The sequence below is a fragment of the Notolepis coatsorum genome (genome assembly GCF_963971535.1).
Source record: "Notolepis coatsorum genome assembly, chromosome: 15".
In the NCBI taxonomy this organism is placed as follows: Eukaryota; Metazoa; Chordata; class Actinopteri; order Aulopiformes; family Paralepididae; genus Notolepis; species Notolepis coatsorum.
The window spans coordinates 3,838,981-3,862,116 of NC_140179.1; the positions used below are offsets into that span (position 1 = coordinate 3,838,981).

General features: G+C 47.5%; 1 protein-coding gene across 1 annotated transcript in view; it reads left to right on the forward strand.

The window, feature by feature from the left end:
• kdm5a (lysine demethylase 5A) overlaps positions 1-21,741 on the forward strand; it is a 64,484-nt gene extending 42,743 nt beyond the window's left edge. Inside the window, exons 22-29 of the mRNA XM_084330347.1 lie at positions 1,118-1,297; positions 1,554-2,120; positions 4,276-4,434; positions 6,346-6,477; positions 6,593-6,740; positions 7,839-8,056; positions 9,469-9,978; positions 19,734-21,741. Coding sequence (XP_084186473.1) covers positions 1,118-1,297; positions 1,554-2,120; positions 4,276-4,434; positions 6,346-6,477; positions 6,593-6,740; positions 7,839-8,056; positions 9,469-9,978; positions 19,734-20,102 — 2,283 coding nt within the window. The 3' untranslated portion in view covers positions 20,103-21,741. The remainder of the gene's footprint in view (positions 1-1,117; positions 1,298-1,553; positions 2,121-4,275; positions 4,435-6,345; positions 6,478-6,592; positions 6,741-7,838; positions 8,057-9,468; positions 9,979-19,733) is intronic.
• Positions 21,742-23,136: the final 1,395 nt, after the last annotated feature.

The window sequence follows — 23,136 nt, forward strand, 5'->3', positions numbered from 1 at the left end:
CCTCTGCATGCTACAGAAACTTCAAAGCAACTGCAACACAACATCGACAAAGCAACAGTGTTTTAGACACTCTGCCTTTATGCTTCTGCAACATCGACGCGCAAAGTTAGTTTAACTAAAGTTAGTTTAGGTTCGTGTTAACGTTAGATAATGTACAAAATAAACGTATTTCCGGTGATTTTAGACGTCTCTCTTTTATTTTGAAATCCCCGACCGGAAGTGTTATAGTGTCTGTTGCTAGCAGCTTAACTTTCTGTGCTTTTCGAGCTAACGTTACCGATTGTAACATCATTAGTTTCCAATGGAGAGGACCTCGGCTCACATGCAGCTCAAACTACCTATTGGAATAAATTAATTGATTGATGTTTAACTTGTCCCTGTGTGTGTCCAGTCATTTCGACTAGCAAACGTTGTATTTAACGTTAAAGTTACCTCAGGATACCATTGTATTTAGTTGGTTAGCTATGTAGCTAATGTGGATAGCATTTTGTATAGCACCAATGCTAGCTGGCTGGCTACAGCTTTATTTACTAAATTATGGAGGCTTTTTAATCGTCAAGGTAAGAGAGGATTTGTCATGATCAACTGAAGGCGTATGCTATGGAACAATATGTGCTTGGGTTTTCAGAAAAAGGCCAGCTATGTGACGCTAATTATTTAGCATCAACGCTGGCTGGCTACAACAATGGCGGATGGTATTCTCTGCGAGACCAATATTATTCTATGACAGCCCCGCCCCCATTCACTAACCAACCAATCACTGCTACGCAATATCAACGCAACAGTTGTTTAGGTTAGATTTGGGGGACATGTACACAACGTCCAAGCAACACAGTCTACAAGACCCTAAACAACAACCGCGCTGAAATCGCGCTGATGTTGTGTTGAAGTTGCTTTGAAGTTGCTGTAGCATGTAGAGGCCTTTATAGGCACTGAGTGTCAACATCGTGCGAGAGTCAGACGACAACTGAACTGAGCGCGCACGCACACAAAATGGATTTGAGATTCAATACAGGATTTGAAAGGATTCGATACTGGATTAAGATCCGATAAAAATGCTTTCAAACCCCAATGATATCTGTGACCCCCCCCCTCTGTGCTCTCTCCCCGCCCTCAGAGCGGCAGCAGCTATGCCTACCTGGAGCAGCTGGAGAGCCTGCTCGGGCGCGGACGCTCCATCCCCGTGCGTCTGGACCCCCTGGCCCAGGTGGAGTCCCAGGTGGCCTCGGCCAGAGCCTGGAGGGAGAGGACCGGCCGTACCTTCCTCAAGAAGAACTCCACGTACACACTGCTCCAGGTAGGACCTCCTCCACGCACACACTGCTCCAGGTAGGACCTCCTCCACGCACACACTGCTCCAGGTAAAACGCCACGTTCCTGAAGGGATTTACTGCCGGAGGCTCGGTTAATGTTGTAGGATTGTAGATCAGATCAGAAACGACGCGTGAAGCTTTTTTTCCCCTTGTACATTATTTTATTTGTTCCTTCCCTAACACAACCACTCCACATGCACTCTCGCCTCACGTGGTCACGTGTGTCGTTCTCTCTCCCAGGTCCTCAGTCCACGGGTGGACATCCGGGTGTACGGCAACAGCAAGAGCAAACGGAAGCGAGTCAAAGAGCTGCTGGAGAAGGAGCGGGGCGGCTTCGACCCGGGCGCCCTGAGCGACCTGGACGAGGGCCCGGAGGAGGTGCGCGACCCGGCCTCCGTGGTGGCGGCCTTCAAGGCCAAGGAGCAGAAGGAGGCGGAGGCCGTGCACTCGCTGCGCGCCACCAACCTGGCCAAGATGGCCATGGCCGACCGCATCGAGGAGGTGAAGTTCTGCCTGTGCCGCAAGACGGCCAGCGGCTTCATGCTGCAGTGCGAGCTGTGCAAGGACTGGTTCCACGGCGCCTGCGTGCCGCTGCCCAAGACGGGCTCGGGGCAGAAGAAGCTGGGTGCCGCGGGCTGGCAGAGCAACAGCAAGGACTCCAAGTTCCTCTGCCCGCTGTGCCAGCGCTCCCGGCGGCCCCGGCTGGAGACCATCCTGTCGCTGCTGGTGTCGCTGCAGAAGCTGCCGGTGAGGCTGCCGGAGGGGGAGGCTCTGCAGTGTCTCACGGAGAGGGCCATGGGCTGGCAGGTACGCTGGTCTACGTCTATAGAATCAGAGAGGGCCATGGGCTGGCAGGTACGCTGGTCTACGTCTATAGAATCAGAGAGGGCCATGGGCTGGCAGGTACGCTGGTCTACGTCTATAGAATCAGAGAGGGCCATGGGCTGGCAGGTACGCTGGTCTACGTCTATAGAATCAGAGAGGGCCATGGGCTGGCAGGTACGCTGGTCTACGTCTATAGAAGAGAATAGAAATACTTGAATCATCCAGCAGGGGGCTCTGCAGTGTCTCACGGAGAGGGCCATGGGCTGGCAGGTACGCTGGTCTACGTCTATAGAAGAGAATAGAAATACTTTAATCGTCCAGCAGGGGGCTCTGCAGTGTCTCACGGAGAGGGCCATGGGCTGGCAGGTACGCTGGTCTACGTCTATAGAAGAGAATAGAAATACTTTAATCGTCCAGCAGGGGGCTCTGCAGTGTCTCACGGAGAGGGCCATGGGCTGGCAGGTACGCTGGTCTACGTCTATAGAAGAGAATAGAAATACTTTAATCGTCCAGCAGGGGGCTCTGCAGTGTCTCACGGAGAGGGCCATGGGCTGGCAGGTACGCTGGTCTACGTCTGTAGAAGAGAATAGAAATACTTTAATCGTCCAGCAGGGGGCTCTGCAGTGTCTCACGGAGAGGGCCATGGGCTGGCAGGTACGCTGGTCTACGTCTGTAGAAGAGAATAGAAATACCTTAATCATCCAGCAGGGGGCTCTGCAGTGTCTCACGGAGAGGGCCATGGGCTGGCAGGTACGCTGGTCTACGTCTGTAGAAGAGAATAGAAATACTTTAATCGTCCAGCAGGGGGCTCTGCAGTGTCTCACGGAGAGGGCCATGGGCTGGCAGGTACGCTGGTCTACGTCTGTAGAAGAGAATAGAAATACTTTAATCGTCCACGGGGACGACACATCGCTCGCGGTAAACATTTAGACGGAACAAAGTCACCAATAAGAATAACAAAACAAATTGCCTAAGAATAGAATAGGCCTAAGAATAAGATAATAATAATAATAGTAGAGTTTCACAGATTCACATTTTGTATGTTATGTGTAATATACATTCTAGTATAAAATATACAGTAAAAATATACAGAAGTCTACAGTAAGTGTAATATTGCACGGTGCCATTTCAAAACTAAGAGTCCAGGAAGATGGTAACTGTCACTCTGTGCTCAGTGATGCAGTGAGTGTACAGTGATGCAGTGAGGCACAGTGATGCAGTGAGGCACAGTGATGCAGTGAGGCGCAGTGATGCAGTGAGGCACAGTGATGCAGTGAGGCACAGTGATGCAGTGAGTGTACAGTGATGCAGTGAGGCACAGTGATGCAGTGAGGCTCAGTGATGCAGTGAGTGTACAGTGATGCAGTGAGGCACAGTGATGCAGTGAGGCGCAGTGATGCAGTGAGGCACAGTGATGCAGTGAGGCGCAGTGATGCAGTGAGGCACAGTGATGCAGTGAGGCACAGTGATGCAGTGAGGCGCAGTGAGGCACGGTGATGCAGTGAGTGTACAGTGATGCAGTGAGTGTACAGTGATGCAGTGAGTGTACAGTGATGCAGTGAGTGTACAGTGATGCAGTGAGGTACAGTGATGCAGTGAGTGTACAGTGATGCAGTGAGGTACAGTGATGCAGTGAGTGTACAGTGATGCAGTGAGGTGCAGTGAGTGTACAGTGATGCAGTGAGGTACAGTGATGCAGTGAGTGTACAGTGATGCAGTGAGTGTACAGTGATGCAGTGAGTGTACAGTGATGCAGTGAGTGTACAGTGATGCAGTGAGGCACAGTGATGCATTGTAAAGTCTGATGGCTGTCGAAGTCGGAATGAAGGACTTCCTGGATCTGTAGACTGTGAACAGTTCTATGAATTGAAAATGGGGGACCCTGATGTAAACAAGACGAAAGTCTTTCTCTGGTCTGCATCCCCTTAACAATTGTGTGTATTGAGCCGTACTGTATTGTACCCATTCTGCAATCTGTTAATAAAATTTTCAATCAATCAATCAATCAACCAATCAATTCTAGTTCTGGGTTCCATGTGACCAGACTTTGACTATACATATTGTTATTTACGGGTAGAAAGAACCCGCCCACCGCTGCCTGATCCCCCAAGCGCCGTGTTTGTCCCCCTACTACTAGGACCGAGCGCGCCAGGCCCTGGCTACAGACGAGCTGTCGTCGGCCCTGGCCAAGTTATCGGTGCTGAGCCAGCGCATGGTGGAGCAGGCTGCCAGGGAGAAGACGGAGAAGATCATCAACGCTGAGCTGCAGAAGGCCGCGGCCAACCCTGACCTGCAGGTACCACCCTCACCTCACCTCACCTCACCTCCACATGTTGGGCTCACAATAATGATTGACATAGCCATCCACCAATCATGTGGCTATATATCGCTGAGCAAGTTGTGTGTTCAGGCACTATTTCTTCCACACTCCGACGCAGAGAGTTCAAACATCTCGGTCCAAAGAGGAAGTAAACTAACCGGTAACACGTTGAATAAATAATATTATATTTATTGAGTACCTCAGAATGAAGAACCATATAGGTCCCATTTGACGTTTTCAGAGGAACAATGGACCTCGTTCACTAACGCACTTACGAAAAAGAAGATTTCTTCTTAACTCCACTTACGAAGTTCTCGGGCCGATTCTGGTATTCACAAACGGTTTCTTATCAGGGATTCGTTCTTGGCTAAGAACAAATCAAATCAAATTTATTTGTCAGGCCAGACGACACACGTTGATGTCCCCATGGGCCGTACACGTCTTCTTTAAACAAGTCAAGAAGAAACATCACAATAAGTCAAGAACAAAACAAGAACACCATAAGGTCCAAAACATTTAAAATGAATGCAACCCTCCCAGACATACACCACGCGAAGGTAAGGTAAAAACTCACTAAAACCTAGCAATAGGAAAAAATGCACCACAGGCAATGTGGAGGAGAGAAACCTTAGAAGGGCCGTTCAAGGGGGGATCTCCCTTCTTAGATGTCGGTGATAGTAGTGTTGCGGTAAAAACAGGCGACCAGTTGGTAAGCATGCACTCGTGTGTGTAGTGAAACACAGATGAGTGCATGCCATAGCAACTGAAGAACAGGATTTAAGAACTCAGAAAAGCAGTTGTAGACGGGCCAGATTGGTGTGCTCCCTCCCGTGTTCTTAGGGCTTAATTTGTGAGAAATCATTGGTGATTGCGTTCGATTCTACAGACATCCTCAGATTTAAATAACCTAGAGTGGGACGCTTCGGGGCTACCAAGACCTGTCCTCCTAATGGAGCTGTGCGATACCCTGGAGCCAGCACTGAGGAGGGTCCATCTCAGAGACCCCTCAGAGATGTTGTTTAGTAAGATCTCCCAGAGAGCCTCCAGCAGCAAGAAGGAGTAGGGATGGACATTTTGAAGGCGTTGTACTTTTCTATTACAAACATGGTGGTTGAAGGGGTAACGCCCCCCCCCCCTCCCCCACGCAAGTGTGCAGCTCACTCACACTGTTGCCTGAAGGGCTTCTTCACCAAACAACTGATCATCATAACTCTGACTATAAATAAAGACGACAAACACCCCCAAAAAACTCTTGTAATACAGTACTTTTACCTTACCACTAGATGGCACTATCAGTCAATACCACCTCTGCTTGTAAACAGATATTTAGTACTTCCTGTTCATGCTGTAAGTTGTGTCTCAGTATGCGAATAAAGCTCTGGAAATATACAACAAAAACGACTGTAATCAGTAGCTGAATGGGTGCAGCTGACGTAAAAAAAAAAACATCCGTATATCACACATATATCTATTTGTGTTTTTGCCTTGAGCATGTTTTGTATTGGCCCCGTTATGCTTTTTCTATGCATTTCCTTTTCATATTTTATAATTTTGTAGTTTCTTTTTGTCTATTCCTTTGATTTGTTTAATTTTGTATTCATATTCTTTGCCTAGTTATGATGAATTTCTGTTTTATTGTTTGCTATATGAACTGTTTGATGACTGTTGTTGTGTGTGTGTTTTTATGTGTGGACCCCAGGAAGACTAGCTAGTTGCTACGGCACTTATAACTAATGGAGATCCTTAATAAAATATCAATGATCACCTACATTTATTTCAAATAATCTAGTTTTCAAGTAACCGTGTCCATCCCTAGTCCAGAGCTCTCTGGAGAGGAGTCTCCTCGGGTGAGAGCTTACCGTGTGTGTGTGCCCCCCCCCCCCTCAGGGTCACATCCAGACGTTCCAGCAGGCGGGCTTCAGCAGAGCCACGTCGCCACGGCAACAGTCTATGGACTACGACGACGAGGAGACGGACTCGGACGAGGACATCAGGGAGACCTACGGCTACGGCACGAAGGTAACCGAGACGCGCGGCACTGCGGCTGCTGCGTACACACACACACGTCTTCTTGACTCTTCACGCGGCCGCTGCTGTATGCGACTAATAACGTCTTCTCATCGTCTCAACCCAGGACCCCGGCGAGGTGAAGCCCTACCTGTTCTGCGACGAGGAGATCCCCGTCAAGTCCGAGGAGGTGGTCAGCCACATGTGGCCGGTCACCACGCCCTCCTTCTGCGCCGAGCACGCCTACTCCTCCGCCTCCAAGTCCTGTGTCCAGAGTAAGACGCCAAGAAAACACAACATTCATTCAATCTTTATTTATACTCGATAAATACACTTGAGTAGTTAAACTCATTTACAGTGGCGTCGAGATGTTACACTCGCAAGTGTCACAGTGCAGTTCATAAATATAAAGACATCAGACAATCAGAATAATTAAGAGCACATTTTCGAATACATTAAAACAATTACATATCGTCGTGACCCGATTGGTCATTAACGTTCTCTAAACCGACCCATAGACACTTAAGAGTGTTTAGTTTCAGAGTTTCCTGCAGGGTGTTCCACGATGTAGGGGCAGAAAAGCCAAAAGCAGATCTACCAAGTTCAGTACAAACTCATACAAAGTGTAAAGCCAAAAACATACGACTATTACTACCTCCAAGTCCCGTGTCCAGAGTAAGACGCCACAGGGACAGTAGATGTTTTCCCCCCACAGACGGTCCCCTATTACAGTGGTTCCCAAAGTCGGGGTCGCGACCCAAAGGTGGGCCGCGAGCAGCCACGGGAGGGCCGCGAGATGATTTCCAAAATAAAAAGTCAATTATTTTTTTCTTTTTTTTTGTCAGGCCACTGAACTTAGAAGCAGGCCAGGACAGTGTTTCTAGTTGTATTCTAAAATTCTATTCTATTGTATTCTAAAATGTGACTATATGGTTTTATATTAACTTAATAAATAAACAAAAACGAAAAATCTACTTATTTCAACGAACATTTCAAACTAAATAACTGATTATGCACATAAAACGCTGAAAACAACCGAAGCAACAATAGTATTTTAATGTGGCTATTATTATTATCATTATTATTTTGCAACAAGTTAGCCCTCTCATAAATAGCACATATAAATGAATAACTAACTTGAACTAACTTAATAGGATTGAAGTGATATTTGGCTTAAAAAATCGGTCGCATGGCAAAAAAATTTAAATAAAAAAAAGCCTGACGATGTGCATTGGGCCGCGGCTCTCTGACGCCTTATTTTCTGGGTCCCGGCCTGAAAAGTTTGGGAACCCCTGCCCTATTACACTGTGTAATTGTTAATTGTAATGAATCTCTTTTTTTGGTCACCTCCCCTCCCGCCCTCCCTCCCCCAGACGTGGCTCCCAGGAAGCAGCCCAGGAAGACCCCCCTGGTGCCCCGCAGCCTGGAGCCCCCGGTGCTGGAGCTGTCGTCCCAGGCCAAGGCCCAGCTGGAGGAGCTGATGATGGTGGGCGACCTGCTGGAGGTGTCCCTGGACGAGACGCAGCACATCTGGAGGATCCTGCAGGCCACGCACCCCCCCTCCGAGGAGAGGTTCCTGCAGGTCATGGAGGTAGGCATGGAGGACGTCCAGGCAGCCTATTCTTTAATCCCAGCCGAAGAGTGCTGCCGAGTGCTTCCGCGTTTTCCCTGATTGGCCGCTCTGCCGCGGCATTATGCAGCCGTAATCCCCCCTGTTTTAACATCGACGGTTAGCTCAACTCGTTCGCCGCCTTGCTGTGGAGCCTGCGGTGCGTTGGTGACAAGTTTGAATCACGTTTAATAAATGTATCATCTCTCGCTATAAACGTGCATTCTTTCGCCGGTTAAGTTTAGGCATTCTTTCGGAGTTGGTTATGGTTAGGGTTAAGTTTAGGCATTCTTTCGGAGTTGGTTAAGGTTAGGGTTAAGTTTAGGCATTCTTTCGGAGTTGGTTAAGGTTAGAGTTTGTCGCAGAGCATGGCGATAGAACGACTGTCTGTCTTTCTTGACGCGGAGGCAGCAGCCTATTTCCGCTCTACCGCTCTGCCGCGCGCCGCGGTCACATGGGTGTCGTGGCCAATCAGAGAAACGCGAAGCAGTCTTCGGCTGGGATTAATATAGACTCGTCCAGGCAAGAGTAGGCCTTTGTTTGGAGTAGTGTTGCACATGTGTTATACATTTACCAAACTGTTGCCAAACAGCTCAAACTTAGTGTACATACTTATCCTCTGTTGTCCATTTTAAGTATTTATTTCTGCTGTGTCTCATTTTGAATATAATTCCACTACTTTTCCTGATTTTAGGTTTTTGACGTGGTATCGTTTCAGTATTGAGATATTTTAGGCAGGTATTCGATCATCAAAGTCGTAATTTTGGTATTGTCCCCCTCTCTCTCTCTCTTTCTCTCCTTCCTCTCTTTCCCCCCCCTCTCTTTCTCCTTCCTGTCTCTTTCTTTCTCTCCTTCCTCTCTCCCCCCCCCCTCTCTCTCTTTCTCCTTCCTCTCTCTCCCCCCACTCTTTTTCTTTCTCTTTCCTTCTATCATTCCTCTCTCTCTCTTTCTTTCTCTCCTTCCTCTCCCCCCCCCTCTCTCTCTCTCTTTCTTTCTCTCCTTCCTCTCTCCCCCCCCTCTCTTTCTCCTTCCTCTCTCTCCCCCCACTCTTTTTCTTTCTCTTTCCTTCTATCATTCCTCTCTCTCTTTCTTTCTCTCCTTCCTCTCTCCCCCCCCCTCTCTCTCTCTCTTTCTCCTTCCTCTCTCTCCCCCCACTCTTTTTCTTTCTATCCTTCCTCTCTCTTTCTTTCTTTCTCTCCTTCCTCTCCCCCCTCTCTCTCCTTCCTCTCCCCCCTCTCTCTTTCTTTCTCTCCTTCCTCTCCCCCCCCTCTCTCTTTCTCTCTCCTTCCCCCCCTCTCTCTCCCCCCCTCTCTCTCTCCCCCCCCATATTTCTCTCTCCTTCCTCCCTCTCCCCCCTCTCTCTTCCTCTCCTTCCTCTCCCCCCCCCGGTCCAGCCCGATGACTCTCTGACGGACAAGCCGCTGAAGCTCAAGCTGAAGGACTCGGAGAAGAAGCGCAAGCGGAAGCTGGAGCGGGCGGAGCACCACCACCACATGCTGATGGCGGCCGGCGCCGGCGTCTCGGGCCTCGGGGGGGACAACGCCCGGCCGCCCAAGTCGTCGTCCAAGGACCTGAAGCGCCTGGCCGGCCTGGAGCTGGGTCTGGGCCTCCTGGGCAACAACACCACCAACACCAAGCCCAAGAAGAAGAAGCTGAAGCTGAGCCTGGACAAGAGCCGCGAGGCCAAGCAGCTGGCGCGGCGGCTGGCCAAGGAGGAGAAGGAGCGCAAGAGGAAGGAGAAGGCGGCGGCCAAGGCGGAGGCGGTGCGCGAGGGCCTGGAGAAGAGGAAGGAGAAGAAGATCCTGGACATCCCGTCCAAGTACGACTGGTCGGGCGCCGAGGACTCCAACGACGAGAACGCCGTGTGCGCCTCCGGGAGCTGCCAGCGGCCCTGCAAGGACAAGGTGCGTTATTAACCCTTTCACTGCCACGCGACGGCCCGGTTAACCCTTTCACTGTGACGATACAGGAGGAGAGAGAGAGAGGGGGGGAGAGAGGAAGGAGAGGAAGAGGGAGAGGGGGGATGGAGAGAGAGGGGGGAGAGGGAGGGAGAGAGAGAGGAAGGAGAGAGAGAGAGAGAGGGGGGGAGAGAGGAAGGAGAGGAAGAGAAAGGGGGGGAGAGAGGAAGGAGAGGAAGAGAGGGGGGGAGAGGGAGGAAGGAGAGAGAAAGAGAGAGAGAGGAAGGAGAGGGAGAGAGAGAGAGGGGGGAGAGAGAGGAAGGAGAGAAAGAAAGAGAGAGAGAGGAAGGATAGAAAGAAAGAGGAAGGAGAAAGAAAAAGAGAGTGGGGGGAGAGAGACAGCCGGTTAACCCTTTCACTGTGACAATACAGAGGGTTAGCCCTTTGCTATCACACGACCGACGGCGATGCTCCATCATTAGCATCATTAGCTCCGCGGATGCAGAGCTAATGATGGAGCGTCGGTCGTGTGATAGTAAAGGGCTAACCTTCTGTCGTGTGGGGCAGTGAAAGGGTTAATAACTTAAAAGAAAATGATAATTTAAAACGATGAATAAAGTGTGCATGAAATAATAGGGGAAAGTAAACGTTAGGAACTTGTTACATTCACCCAACACAAGGGCTGAGGACTCACATACCCCCCCCCCCTCTCTCTCTCTATCTATCTCTCTCACACACACACACACACACACGCACACACACACACACACACACACACACATTCAAAGTCTCCCTGCTCACCCACAAATGCATCTACGGAAACGCTCCCCTATACCTCAAAGAACTCATCACTCCTCACTCCTCCTCTCGACATCTCCGCTCTGGCCAGGCAAACCTCCTCCAGCGCCCAAGGACAAATATCTGCACTATGGGAGATCAGGCTTTTTGCTCTTCCGCTCCCAGTCTGTGGAATGCTCTCCCTGACTACCTGAGAGCACCACAGACTGTGGATGTTTTTAAGAAAGGCCTCAAAACCCACCTTTTTAGTAGAGCCTTCAGTTGACCTTTTATCAAATTATTTTTGCTCCACACATTTTATGTTCTTTTACCAATTTATTTTATCAGTTTTATTATTCTATGTTTCTCTGCTATTTTATGTTTTAGTCTTGCCTATTTTTATATTCTTTCTTTCCTTTATTCTCGCTAGCTTTTAAGTCCCTTAACTGTAGCGCTCTGAGAGTTGCCCCGCAACTGTAAAGCGCATTACAAATGAAATCTATTATTATTATTATCAATGAGAGTATCAGCAATAATACACCCGAGTGAAGTCTGGTAATTTTTTATTTTTTTTTATAAAATAAATAAATACGTTTCTAAAATGTTAATCGAGAGTTTAAAAAAAAAAAAGCTAGTGGCGTTAATAGAATCGTGCGTTAACGTGTTAATACCGCGTTAACTTTGACAGCCTGTATCTACAATATTACAATAGCTTTTTACGTTCCGTTTTTCGATCATGTTTTTAACGCTTGCTTCGGTTCAGGCTGTGTGGCGTGGCGTGTTCACGAAGGCACCCCGACACACTGGACCACTGGCGTGTTCACGAAGGCACCCCGACACACAGGACCACTGGCGTGTTCACAAAGGCACCCCGACACACAGGACCACTGGTCAGCGTTCCAATGGGAAAGCAAAGGGTGTTAATACTGGCCACAGTGGTGCAGCGGTCAGCACTGTTGCTTCACAGCCGAGAAGGTTGTGGGTTCGAACTTCGAACCCACACCCGGCCTAAAGCACACATGCATGCTCGCTGCAGTCTCCTGCCGTTGTCCTTGAGCAAGGCGCCACTGGTATTAGAAGTGGACTTGGTCCCCTGGGTGCCAGTCTGCCCACTGCTCCTAAACAGTCAGGATGGCATTAAATGCAGACCACTGCTCCTAAACAGTCAGGATGGCATTAAATGCAGACCACTGCTCCTAAACAGTCAGGATGGGGTTAAATGCAGACCACTGCTCCTAAACAGTCAGGATGGGGTTAAATGCAGACCACTGCTCCTAAACAGTCAGGATGGGGTTAAATGCAGACCACTGCTCCTAAACAGTCAGGATGGGGTTAAATGCAGACCACTGCTCCTAAACAGTCAGGATGGGGTTAAATGCAGACCACTGCTCCTAAACAGTCAGGGTGGGGTTAAATGCAGACCACTGCTCCTAAACAGTCAGGATGGGGTTAAATGCAGACCACTGCTCCTAAACAGTCAGGATGGGGTTAAATGCAGACCACTGCTCCTAAACAGTCAGGATGGGGTTAAATGCAGACCACTGCTCCTAAACAGTCAGGATGGCATGAAATGCAGACCACTGCTCCTAAACAGTCAGGATGTGGTTAAATGCAGACCACTGCTCCTAAACAGTCAGGACGGGGTTAAATGCAGACCACTGCTCCTAAACAGTCAGGACGGGGTTAAATGCAGACCACTGCTCCTAAACAGTCAGGGTGGGGTTAAATGCAGACCACTGCTCCTAAACAGTCAGGACGGGGTTAAATGCAGACCACTGCTCCTAAACAGTCAGGGTGGGGTTAAATGCAGACCACTGCTCCTAAACAGTCAGGGTGGGGTTAAATGCAGAGCACACATTTCGGGTGTAAGTAAAAAGGTACACGACGATAAAGATATTAATGGGTCTCATTCTCCAACGGACTTACGACAAAAAGGGTTTTCTCTTAGGGCCATTTGAGACCTTTTCGGGCAAGACATGAATATAGACAATATATTATAATATAATATTAATTATATATGTTTATTTTGGACGGTTGGTGAATTCCAAAATCGGCCCGAAAAGGTCTCAAATGGCCCTAAAGAGAATGAGACCCAATTGTACAGAATTTGAACCCATGGTACGCTCCGGCATGGTCACAGTACTGCAGTAATGACAATACTACATTCTATATATATAGGTCTGTCTCATTGACATTAACAATATTAGCTAAATGGGACTGTTTTGGATAAGAACAATCCATGTTATGTATGTATGTATGTATATATATATATATATATATATATATATATATATATATATATAATGCCAGCAGGGGGCAGCGTTACCTCGTGTTGCCTCCCTCCTGATACATTAGCTGGAGGATGGTACATCTTCATTATATTGAGATGATTGGGTGGAGAGAGGTCGAGGGTGATGAGAGGATTGTGTGGAGAGAGATGGAACTTAAGACACCATGAAAACAATGAAAAAACACCCTGAACCCATTAATAAGCCCTATCGCAAGGAATGTATCCTAAATCTAGCATTCCTGGAAATTGGTGATAATAATGTCTTGGCTCTGCAGAATAGATTGTGGTGGAACCTGATCAGTCATTCTGTTTGTGGACAGATCTTCATGATCAATACACATGTATTTGTAAGACACATGAATCAAGTACAACTAGAGAGGTCGGTGAACTTTGCTGAGAGGAGTATATGCTTCCATGTGGTCACCTGAAATCATACTGACGGAGAAGAGGTGGCCCACGCTTCTTGTAGGCTATTCCGGAGTGGTGAGAGCTCTGGGGTGTGTGTGTGTGGGGGGGGGGGGGTGAGATGTGGCTATTGTCTTGATCAGACCATGTTGGATTGAAGATGTCGTTGCCTTTTGACAGCATGACGAGGCTAAAAGGCTGTCCTCTTGTGTCAAGGTGTATTGAGCACAGAGGCCCATGTGGTCCAGTGGGGTTGCACCAGAAACAGGTGACCCACAGATAATTGACAGAGGGCGCGATTGGCTTAGCGGTTAACAGAGGTCGGCGGCCGGGGGGGGCGCCCCCACCTACCTAATACACTGTGTCCCTGCTTTGCATCCATTTGAAAAAACGCAAAGTCCTCCCATCGAAATAATCTGTTTGGAATTTTGGTTTATGAAAAGAGGACACGGTAGAGTTGGGTTTAATTAAAGGTAAATAAATGAGACAAACTCATTTTTACAAACACTGAGCAGGTTGGCAGCTTGCATGGTCGCCTCCGCCATCAGTGTGTGAATGGGTAAAATGTGAGCAACAAATTGTAAAGCGCCTTGGATAAAAGCGCTATATAAATGCACCATTTACCATTTATTTACATGTGATTGCATTTACACATTCTGTTCAATGTGGCCAACAATGAGTATCCTCATGTGATAACAATGTCGCAAATTGTGTGCATGTGCCAGGTCTCCCAAGAAGCTATTTAAAGCTTTTGGAGGGAGCCTGAACACAGATACAAACAGAAATATAAACAACAAAACAATAACAAAAAACAAAACAAAACAATTACAGCGTGGGTAGGTTTACACACCTACCTACTAACTGACATATAACAGAGATACATAATACAGACAATTGTATTCCTAAGTTATAATTTTAATTAGAGATATGATTTAAGCAGTTCCTCTTTCAGTGATTTTTTTAAAGGTTTTAAAGGTTTTAGTCATTTTTTGATTTTCGTCAAGCTTGTTCCAGATCTGTGGACCCCTGCATGCTATGCTTAGGCTAGCACAATTGAGCCTTCTCCTCTTGCCAAATATAAGATGTTTATTTCTTGTGTTGTGGATGTGCAGTGGTTGGCAGACTGGGACAAGCTCAGACAGTCTGTGATTCATGTTGTTGACAACTTGATACATAATTGATGCGTTTTGATGAATGTTAAATTCAGCGAGCCTCAGGAGACCAAAGCGATGGAACAGAGGCTTTGAGGGCGCTCTAAACCCGGACCATGACAGCACTCGTAGTACCCTCTTTTGTAAGCTTTCTAGTTTCTTGAGATGGCTGGGGTATGTGTTGCACCATATGACATTACAGTAATTAATGAGGGGTTCATACAGGGTTTTGTATAAAGTGAGAAGGGCAGGCAAGGGAAGAAAATGACGTATTTTGCAGAATAAGCCAACATATTTGGACAGTTTTGTTTGTAGATATTTTATGTGGCATTTGAAGTTGAGTGACTCATCGATGATGACCCCCAGGAATTTTGTGGACACCACTCTTGACAGCTCCTTTCCATTTATTTGTATGCACATGTGATGTGTGCACATCCAATTGGAGTGGAAGACAATGAAGTTTGTTTTGCTGAGATTTAGTGATAATTTGTTGCATTTAAACCAGGTGTCCACTTTTTGTAGTTCTGTGTATCACACGCACATAATTGGCTTAGTCGCCATAAAAACAACCTGTAACTTGACTGGTGCCAGTGAAAATGAGCCTGCCGGCTAACTTTATGGCTACTTCGTTTCACGATGGCAGTAATGGAAAATGAGCGTCAGCATCTGGCACGTTATGGCCGTGTTGCATGAAACTAGTTTCACAAAGTTGAGATGTTTGCAACTGTGTCACGGCTGAGTGTCACAGTTTCAAATGCGTCGCAAGGAGAAATGAAACCTTAAGTGTCATATACTTGAGGAGAAAACCTAAGGTGTTTTGTGCAACCAGCCCCTGTGTCCTCGATGATGAAATCATGAGGGGGGGGGGGGGGGGGGGGGCTCTTTTGTCACCAGCTCGGAGCTGGTTGTGCTGAGCACGGAGGAAACGGCCGTTTTGTGAAATGGAGCATCATGGAACTTGATTGAATATCAACAGCTGATAACAGCACTGGAACACCCTAAAGAGAGTTACACGTCACGTATTAACAGGACCAGTTTTCTGAGACATTTGTAAATTAGCCACAGAGTTAACCAGTGGCCTGTGTGCCCCACCCCCACGTCCATCTGCCTGGGTCAGCCAATCACAGCCGTGAGATCCGTGGGCTTGGGGGCGGGGGGGGCGGCGGTCATGTGGAAATCCTGAGATTTACCAAAACGGCAGCCGCCAGTATAAACATGACTCAGCTGTTGTTGCAGTGTTCTATTCTTTCTGGCTTCGCTTTAAAGGAGTAGGTCTAATGTTTGGACCCCTAGCCCTGTTCTGTGCCTCACCTACCAGCCATGATGTTGATTAGGACCCTGGCCCTGTTCCTCACCAGGGGCGGAGCTAGGGGGTGGCTACCTGGGCTCAAGCCCCGGATGTATTCTGAAAAGCCCAGAATCTATTTACATTTTTTTTTTTTTTTTTTTTTTTTTTTTTTTTTTTTTTTTACAATTCATCATTGTTACATGAAAATATGTTTGCACCAGATTTAGCAGAGGCTAATTTCCATCTGTGGTCTATCCAGCTGCTAACTGTATTTGAGTGAGTTATGTCTTGGTGTTATGGTAGACTCAGACCTAAGATTTAAATCACAATCAACAAGTTGACAAAAACTTAATTCTTCCACCTTAGAAACATAGCTAAAGTACGCCATTTATAAATCAAAAGGACGCTGAAAACCAGATCCATGCCTTTATCTCAAGCCGACTCGACTACTGTAATGCACTCCTTACCGGCCTCCCGAAAAAATACGATGATAACTATTTTATTGCAATGCACTATTGCATTATTTTATTTTATTTTACTAACTATTTTATTGCACTGCACTATTTTACTTTGTATCAGTGAATCATAGACGCCTGGCCATAAGAGCATTCGGAGCATCTCTGCTCTCCCACTATTGAACTTGGGGGAGCAAAGGTATGCTCTTGCTCCACCACTTTTTGATCATATGAAAAATATTATATATCCCCCCCCAATATATAAATCTAACCATAACTACGTTATGGTTAACTGAGTTTTATAGTGAAAAGAGCAGCTTTATTGGTCAAGATTGAAGGCTCTATATTGCAGGAAATTGCACGTACAGGTTAATTAAATTCAAAAAAAAAATTGCCTGCACAAAATAGAAAAAAAAAATGTAAAAAAAAAAAGGGGGGGGCCCATCTGGGCTAAGCCCCGGATCTCCTACAATCCTAGATCCGCCCCTGTGCCTCACCTACCAGCCATGATGTTGATTAGGACCCTCGCCCTGTTCTGTCCCTCACCTACCAGCCATGATGTTGATTAGGACCCTCGCCCTGTCCCTCAGCTACCAGCCATGATGTTGATTAGGACCCTCGCCCTGTTCCTCACCTACCAGCCATGATGTTGATTAGGACCCTCGCCCTGTCCCTCAGCTACCAGCCATGATGTTGATTAGGACCCTCGCCCTGTTCCTCACCTACCAGCCATGATGTTGATTAGGACCCTCGCCCTGTCCCTCAGCTACCAGCCATGATGTTGATTAGGACCCTCGCCCTGTCCCTCAGCTACCAGCCATGATGTTGATTAGGACCCTCGCCCTGTCCCTCAGCTACCAGCCATGATGTTGATTAGGACCCTCGCCCTGTCCCTCAGCTACCAGCCATGATGTTGATTAGGACCCTCGCCCTGTCCCTCAGCTACCAGCCATGATGTTGATTAGGACCCTGGCCCTGTGCCTCACCTACCAGCCATGATGTTGATCGGTAGAATCACCTACAATCCATGCTGTTCCTCATACTGATTGATTGATTGAATTGATTTGATAATTCATAAAAGATACATATAAGGGTGGCTAGGTGGTGTAGTGGGCAAGGCGCTCGCCACCAACGCTGGAGAGGCTGGGTTTGAGCCCAGCTCTCGGCGTTGCTACCAGCTTGGCTGGTCGCTCATACTAACACAATTGGCAGTGTTAGAGGGTGGGAAAGCTGGTGCGTGGGTCCTGGGCATTGTGGACAGCGACCCCTACAGTTCGGTCGGGGCGCCTGCTCAGCGAGGGTAGGATCTGGAGAGAGGTAGTGTGACCTTCCACACGTTACACTCTCCCGGTGAGAATCTGCGCTGCCAGGCTGGCTGCCGGCTGGCTGCACATGTGTCGGAGGAAAGCATGTGACAGTCTCCGGCCTCCCTGACCAACAGTAGAGGGGGGGTGCGCAACAACCAGGAAGGGGGTTGGGAATTGGCATAACGACTAACAGTGGGATGGGAGAAAAATCGGAAAAAAGGAGGGGGGAAAAGATAATATAAAAAAAAATATGCATATAAAACTGCCCAGCAGGAATACGTACATTTAAAAAATCATTGAGGTTAAAAACACAATAAAGCCAAAAGGCTTATTTCCATTGTGGATGGAGGTAGGGTGTGGGGTGGGCAGTTGGCTGGCAGAAACAGTATAGCTACTCTGAACCCCAAATACAAAAACAAACCACACAATTTCCCCTACATTAACAAGTCAAAGCCAAATACACAATCAAATTAAATGAATCTACAGCATTCCCTTTAGTCCGTCTAATTAATAATAAAATCAAAGATCCATCTGTAAACACACATTACACATCAGTTTTAACAACTCATCCTATCCTTCCTAGCTTCTATGAGAATCTAATAGAGGCAGCCAGACACCAACCACTTTTTCAAAGTGGTCTTAAAGCCTTAAAGTTGGCCACAAAGTCAACGGGGTCGAGCACCTGTCTTTACAAGTCAGTCATTTCATTCATTTGTTTGTTTATTTGGAAGGGACAGCATGTATTAATGGACAATACATACAATGCACTGTAAATACACAGGATTTAGCAAGGGGTGCTAATTTCCATCCTCAGTCCCCAAACACAAAAACAAATAAAATACAAAAACAGAGCAATATAAAAACATGTTAAAACAAAAGAACAATAATTTACAAATACATGGCTACAAAGCTAAAAGGACCAAGACCATAAAGGTCCATATTATAGTCACATGCTTGGTGTTCCAGAAACCATTTTTTCTTTACTTTGAGTTTTAAACGTTGGTCATTCTCGAATGGCGGTAGGTAAACTGTTCCACAACATACTTCCCTGCACTGACGACACATTCTGACCGAAAGTAGTCTGTCGGCACTGGAGCTCGCAATCCTCTCTAGAGGTCGACCTATAGTCCTGCTATGACCTCGATCAGACTTTTTTTTTTTTTTTTTTAATCCACTTTTTCTCCCATTTTCTATATTTTTCTCCCATCCCAATTTCGTAACATCCAATTCAACCCTCCCCTGTCACGAACGCTGTTTCTTGCCTCCCACAAGCCGGCTGCAATGTGGACTAAGTCATACATAGCACAAGTCCCCTCCGGTACTTGAGGTAACAGCAGTCGCATCTTTTCACCTGCGCAGCTCGATCTCTCAGTGGCGAGGAGTAACGCGTGGGAGGCTCACGCTGCCCCCGACACTTCCTGATTCTACTGCGCAGGCGCACCAACCGACCTGTAGGAGTCACTGTCCACAACGCCCGATCCCCACCCATCAGTTTCCCTCCCCCTAATACGGCCAATGTGTATTAGTATGAACGACCAGCTAAACTGAAAACAATGTGGAGCGCTGGGCTCGAACAGGCAAGCCCAGCGTCTCCGTCATTCGTGGCGAGCGCCTTGCCCACTACGCCACGTAGCCGCCTTGACCTAGTCCTTCTATGACCACGATCAGATTTTTTTTTTTAATGCATTCTCCCAGGGGGGGGGGGGGGGGGGACAGAGTCCGTGTAATGTCTTGTAAATCATACAGACCTGTTTGAATGACTTGAAATTAGTCAGCTTGTGCAGAAGACCGTAGCCTCGAACCCATTGACTTTGCATTGGTTTTTGGCCAACTACCCAGAGCTAGTATGAGGAACAGCATTGATTGTGCCAAGAAAGGACTCTAGTGATCAACACCATCATTGATAAGTAAGACATAAGGCTAACATGCACGTTTTTGTCTCTCTCTGTGTGTGTGTGTGTCTGTGTGTGTGTCTGTGTGTGTGTGTGTCTGTGTGTGTGTCTGTGTGTCTCTCTGTGTGTCTCTCTGTGTGTGTGTCTGTGTGTGTGTGTGTCTGTGTGTGTGTGTGTCTGTGTGTGTGTGCACCAGGTGGACTGGGTGCAGTGCGACGGCGGCTGTGACGAGTGGTTCCACCAGGTGTGTGTGGGCGTGTCCTGTGAGATGGCGGAGAACGAGGACTACATCTGCGTGGACTGCTCCCGCAAGGCGGCCGGCGTGGCGGTCAACGTGGGCGGGGGGCCCGTGGAGGAGGTGGTGGTGGTGTCGACGACGACGGAGGAGAGCGTGGTGGTGGTGCTGGCGGCGTCGTGCAGCACTGGCACCGGCGTGCAGAGTCTACCCCGCCCCGCGGCGCCGCCGCCGCACCCGTCCCCCGTCGTCGTCTCCGTCCACCTGAACCCCGGGACGGCGCCCCAGCAGCAGCAGCAGCCTCAGGAGCCCCGGCCGCCGGCCAGCTAGCTAGCGCTCCTCGGACGGACGAGGAGGCGGGGCTTCTGCGGACACGTGACGCGACAGAGCGCCGCACACGGGACCGGGCTGACGGACTCCTTCGAGAGATGAGTTTGGTAGCGCGGCGCGGGGGGGGGGTCGCCACAGAAACTCTTGGTGAGACGTTTCGAGTCAAAAACTCTCAAAAATGGTGTTTTCATGGAGGAGTGGATCCAGAGAGGGATGACAAAATGAACGCCGACTGCCACAGAATGGGACATGTCTCTCTCTCTCTGTCTTTCTCTCTTTGTCTCTCTCTCTCTCTCCAGTATGATGTAGCAGATTTTTTTTAAACATGTTGTCCTGAACCGTCAATGAATGAATATGGGTGAATATGGAGATCATTTTAAAATGTTGTCGCTGCACAGATACAAATGATGGTGGGTCATGATATTGTTTTTTTTAACGTCTATAAACATCAACCAACTTCCATCTCTCTGTCTCTCTCTCTCTCTCAGCGTGTGTGTATGTATTTCTCTCTCTGTGTGTTTCTCTTGGGGTGTGTGTATGCATGCGTTTGTGTGTGTCTCTCTCTCTCTCTCTCTCTCTCTCTCTCTCTCTCTCTCTCTCTCTCACACACAAGCAGTAGGCTCTACATGTGCTGTTCCAAGGACCCACTCCCTCCGCTGTTGTGTTCAGTGCAAATGGGCACCTGACTAGGTTCCACATCAGAACGCCTCCCGTGTCTCCGCCCCCTACAGTAACTCCAGTCACCTGACTAGGTTCCCAGATCAGAACGCCTCCCGTGTCTCCGCCCCCTACAATAACTCCAGTCACCTCACTAGGTTCCCAGATCAGAACGCCTCCCGTGTCTCCGCCCCCTACAATAACGATAACGTCTCAATATGTAGGATTAAGACTAGGACAAAAATGGGTTTAATAATGTAGTGGAATTATTTATAATATGTATATAGGTTTTAAGCAATTTAATGGTTTTGATTGTGGCTGCTTTTTTTGTTTTTGTTTTTTTTGGTCATTTGTTTTCTCACCTTTTTAATAAACTGTTCCTAGTCAAATGAGTTGGGATGATACGTGTTTTTATATTAAATTACATGTTTGTTTGAGTAGCTCGACGTCTGCCACCCATTTTAAAGGGGCCATGTTATGTATCTTCAATCTTTTTATTATTGAATCTGTGGGACATGTGTTGTGTTCTTTTTTTTGTGTGCAAAGAAACTAGTCTAAATCTAATATTAATTATTTATTTTACAGCACTTCTTTCTTCCCTTCAACACAGATTAGATGAATGGTTTAGCAACACATTTTAACCCTTTCACTGCCACACAACGGAAGATTAACCCTTTACTACCACACAACTGACGGTCGCCGTGATGGTAAAGGGTTAACCTTCTGTGTATTGTCGCAGGGAAAGGGTTAACCGTTTTGGTAGTGCAGCGGTGAAAGGGTTAAATGAATGATTGTCTGGCCACCCCGCGCCCGAGAGTAAAACCCTTTCACAGACGGGGCCGTACGGTTGGTATGAGCCGTGTTCCTGGTTCCAAAATGCACAGCTAATAGAATGTTCACCGAATGTTTAGAATCCATTCCATGTTGGAAGAAACGACAGTTGCCATGTGTTGATATATCGGAAATATATAAACAAAAATTGTTGGTGTATTATTATTATTATTATTACTGGATCTTAAAAACGGTTACAGTAGAACAGTAATGCACAATGTTTTACCTACTCTGCCACTGCATATAAATTGGGCATTTCCTTTCCAAAGTGTTTGCCAATGGTTACAGGCAGCCATGTTGGAGGAGAGGGGACTACACAATTGTGAAAAGCTTGTTTAGTTTTGTCAATCTGAAGACTTCAGACCCGGGCCACATGTTGAGGCCTCCCAGCACCCCGATATCATTTCAGAATGCCATACAAAGACCAGGCAAACACACATGTTCCATAGTATGTACTAGGCATGTTCCATATTGGCTTTTTTTTTTTACCGATATACCGATATTGTCCAACAACTCTTAATTTCCGATATCAACCGATACCGATATATATGCGGGGTCTCCCCCCCCCCCCCCCCCCCCCCAAAAACGGAATAATTTCAAGTAATTAACATTACATATCTCTTGTCGTGGAATTAACGCAACATTATGCATACTTTTGACAATAAATAAAATAAGAATTTGTTCTTACTTGCTTGCCTCGGTAAATAAAGGTTAAATAAATGTAAAAAATGAAAACCGATACTGATCATTCCCGATATTACATTTTAATGCCAATATCGGCCGATAATATCTGACATCCCTAGTATGTACCCTTTAAGAATCCACATATTCCTGTTCCCCAGGACAGTTCAGTCAGTATGTTCTTCCTGTGCCCCAGGACAGTTCAGTCAGTATGTTCTTCCTGTGCGCCAGGACAGTTCAGTCAGTATGTTCTTCCTGTGCCCCAGGACAGTTCAGTCAGTATGTTCTTCCTGTGCCCCAGGACAGTTCAGTCAGTATGTTCTTCCTGTGCCCCGGGACAGTTGAGTCAGTATGTTCTTCCTGTGCCCCAGGACAGTTCAGTCAGTATGTTCTTCCTGTGCCCCAGGACAGTTCAGTCAGTATGTTCTTCCTGTGCCCCAGGACAGTTCAGTCAGTATGTTCTTCCTGTGCCCCAGGACAGTTCAGTCAGTATGTTCTTCCTGTGCCCCGGGACAGTTCAGTCAGTATGTTCTTCCTGTGCCCCAGGACAGTTGAGTCAGTATGTTCTTCCTGTGCCCCAGGACAGTTCAGTCAGTATGTACTTCCTGTGCCCCAGGACAGTTCAGTCAGTATGTTCTTCCTGTGTCCCAGGACAGTTGAGTCAGTATGTTCTTCCTGTGTCCCAGTGTAGCCGGTGTGATCTTGTTGCGTTGTGTTTAGTCGATTCAACCCCTGTTAAGGGATCGCCCTGAGTGGGAGTTGAACCCCGATCTCCCGCGTCGCGGGCGGCATCACTGACCACTATACCAAGAAGTGAATTCACTTCTTGCTACTGGGTCTGGATGCCTCTGGGGAGTGAGTTTAC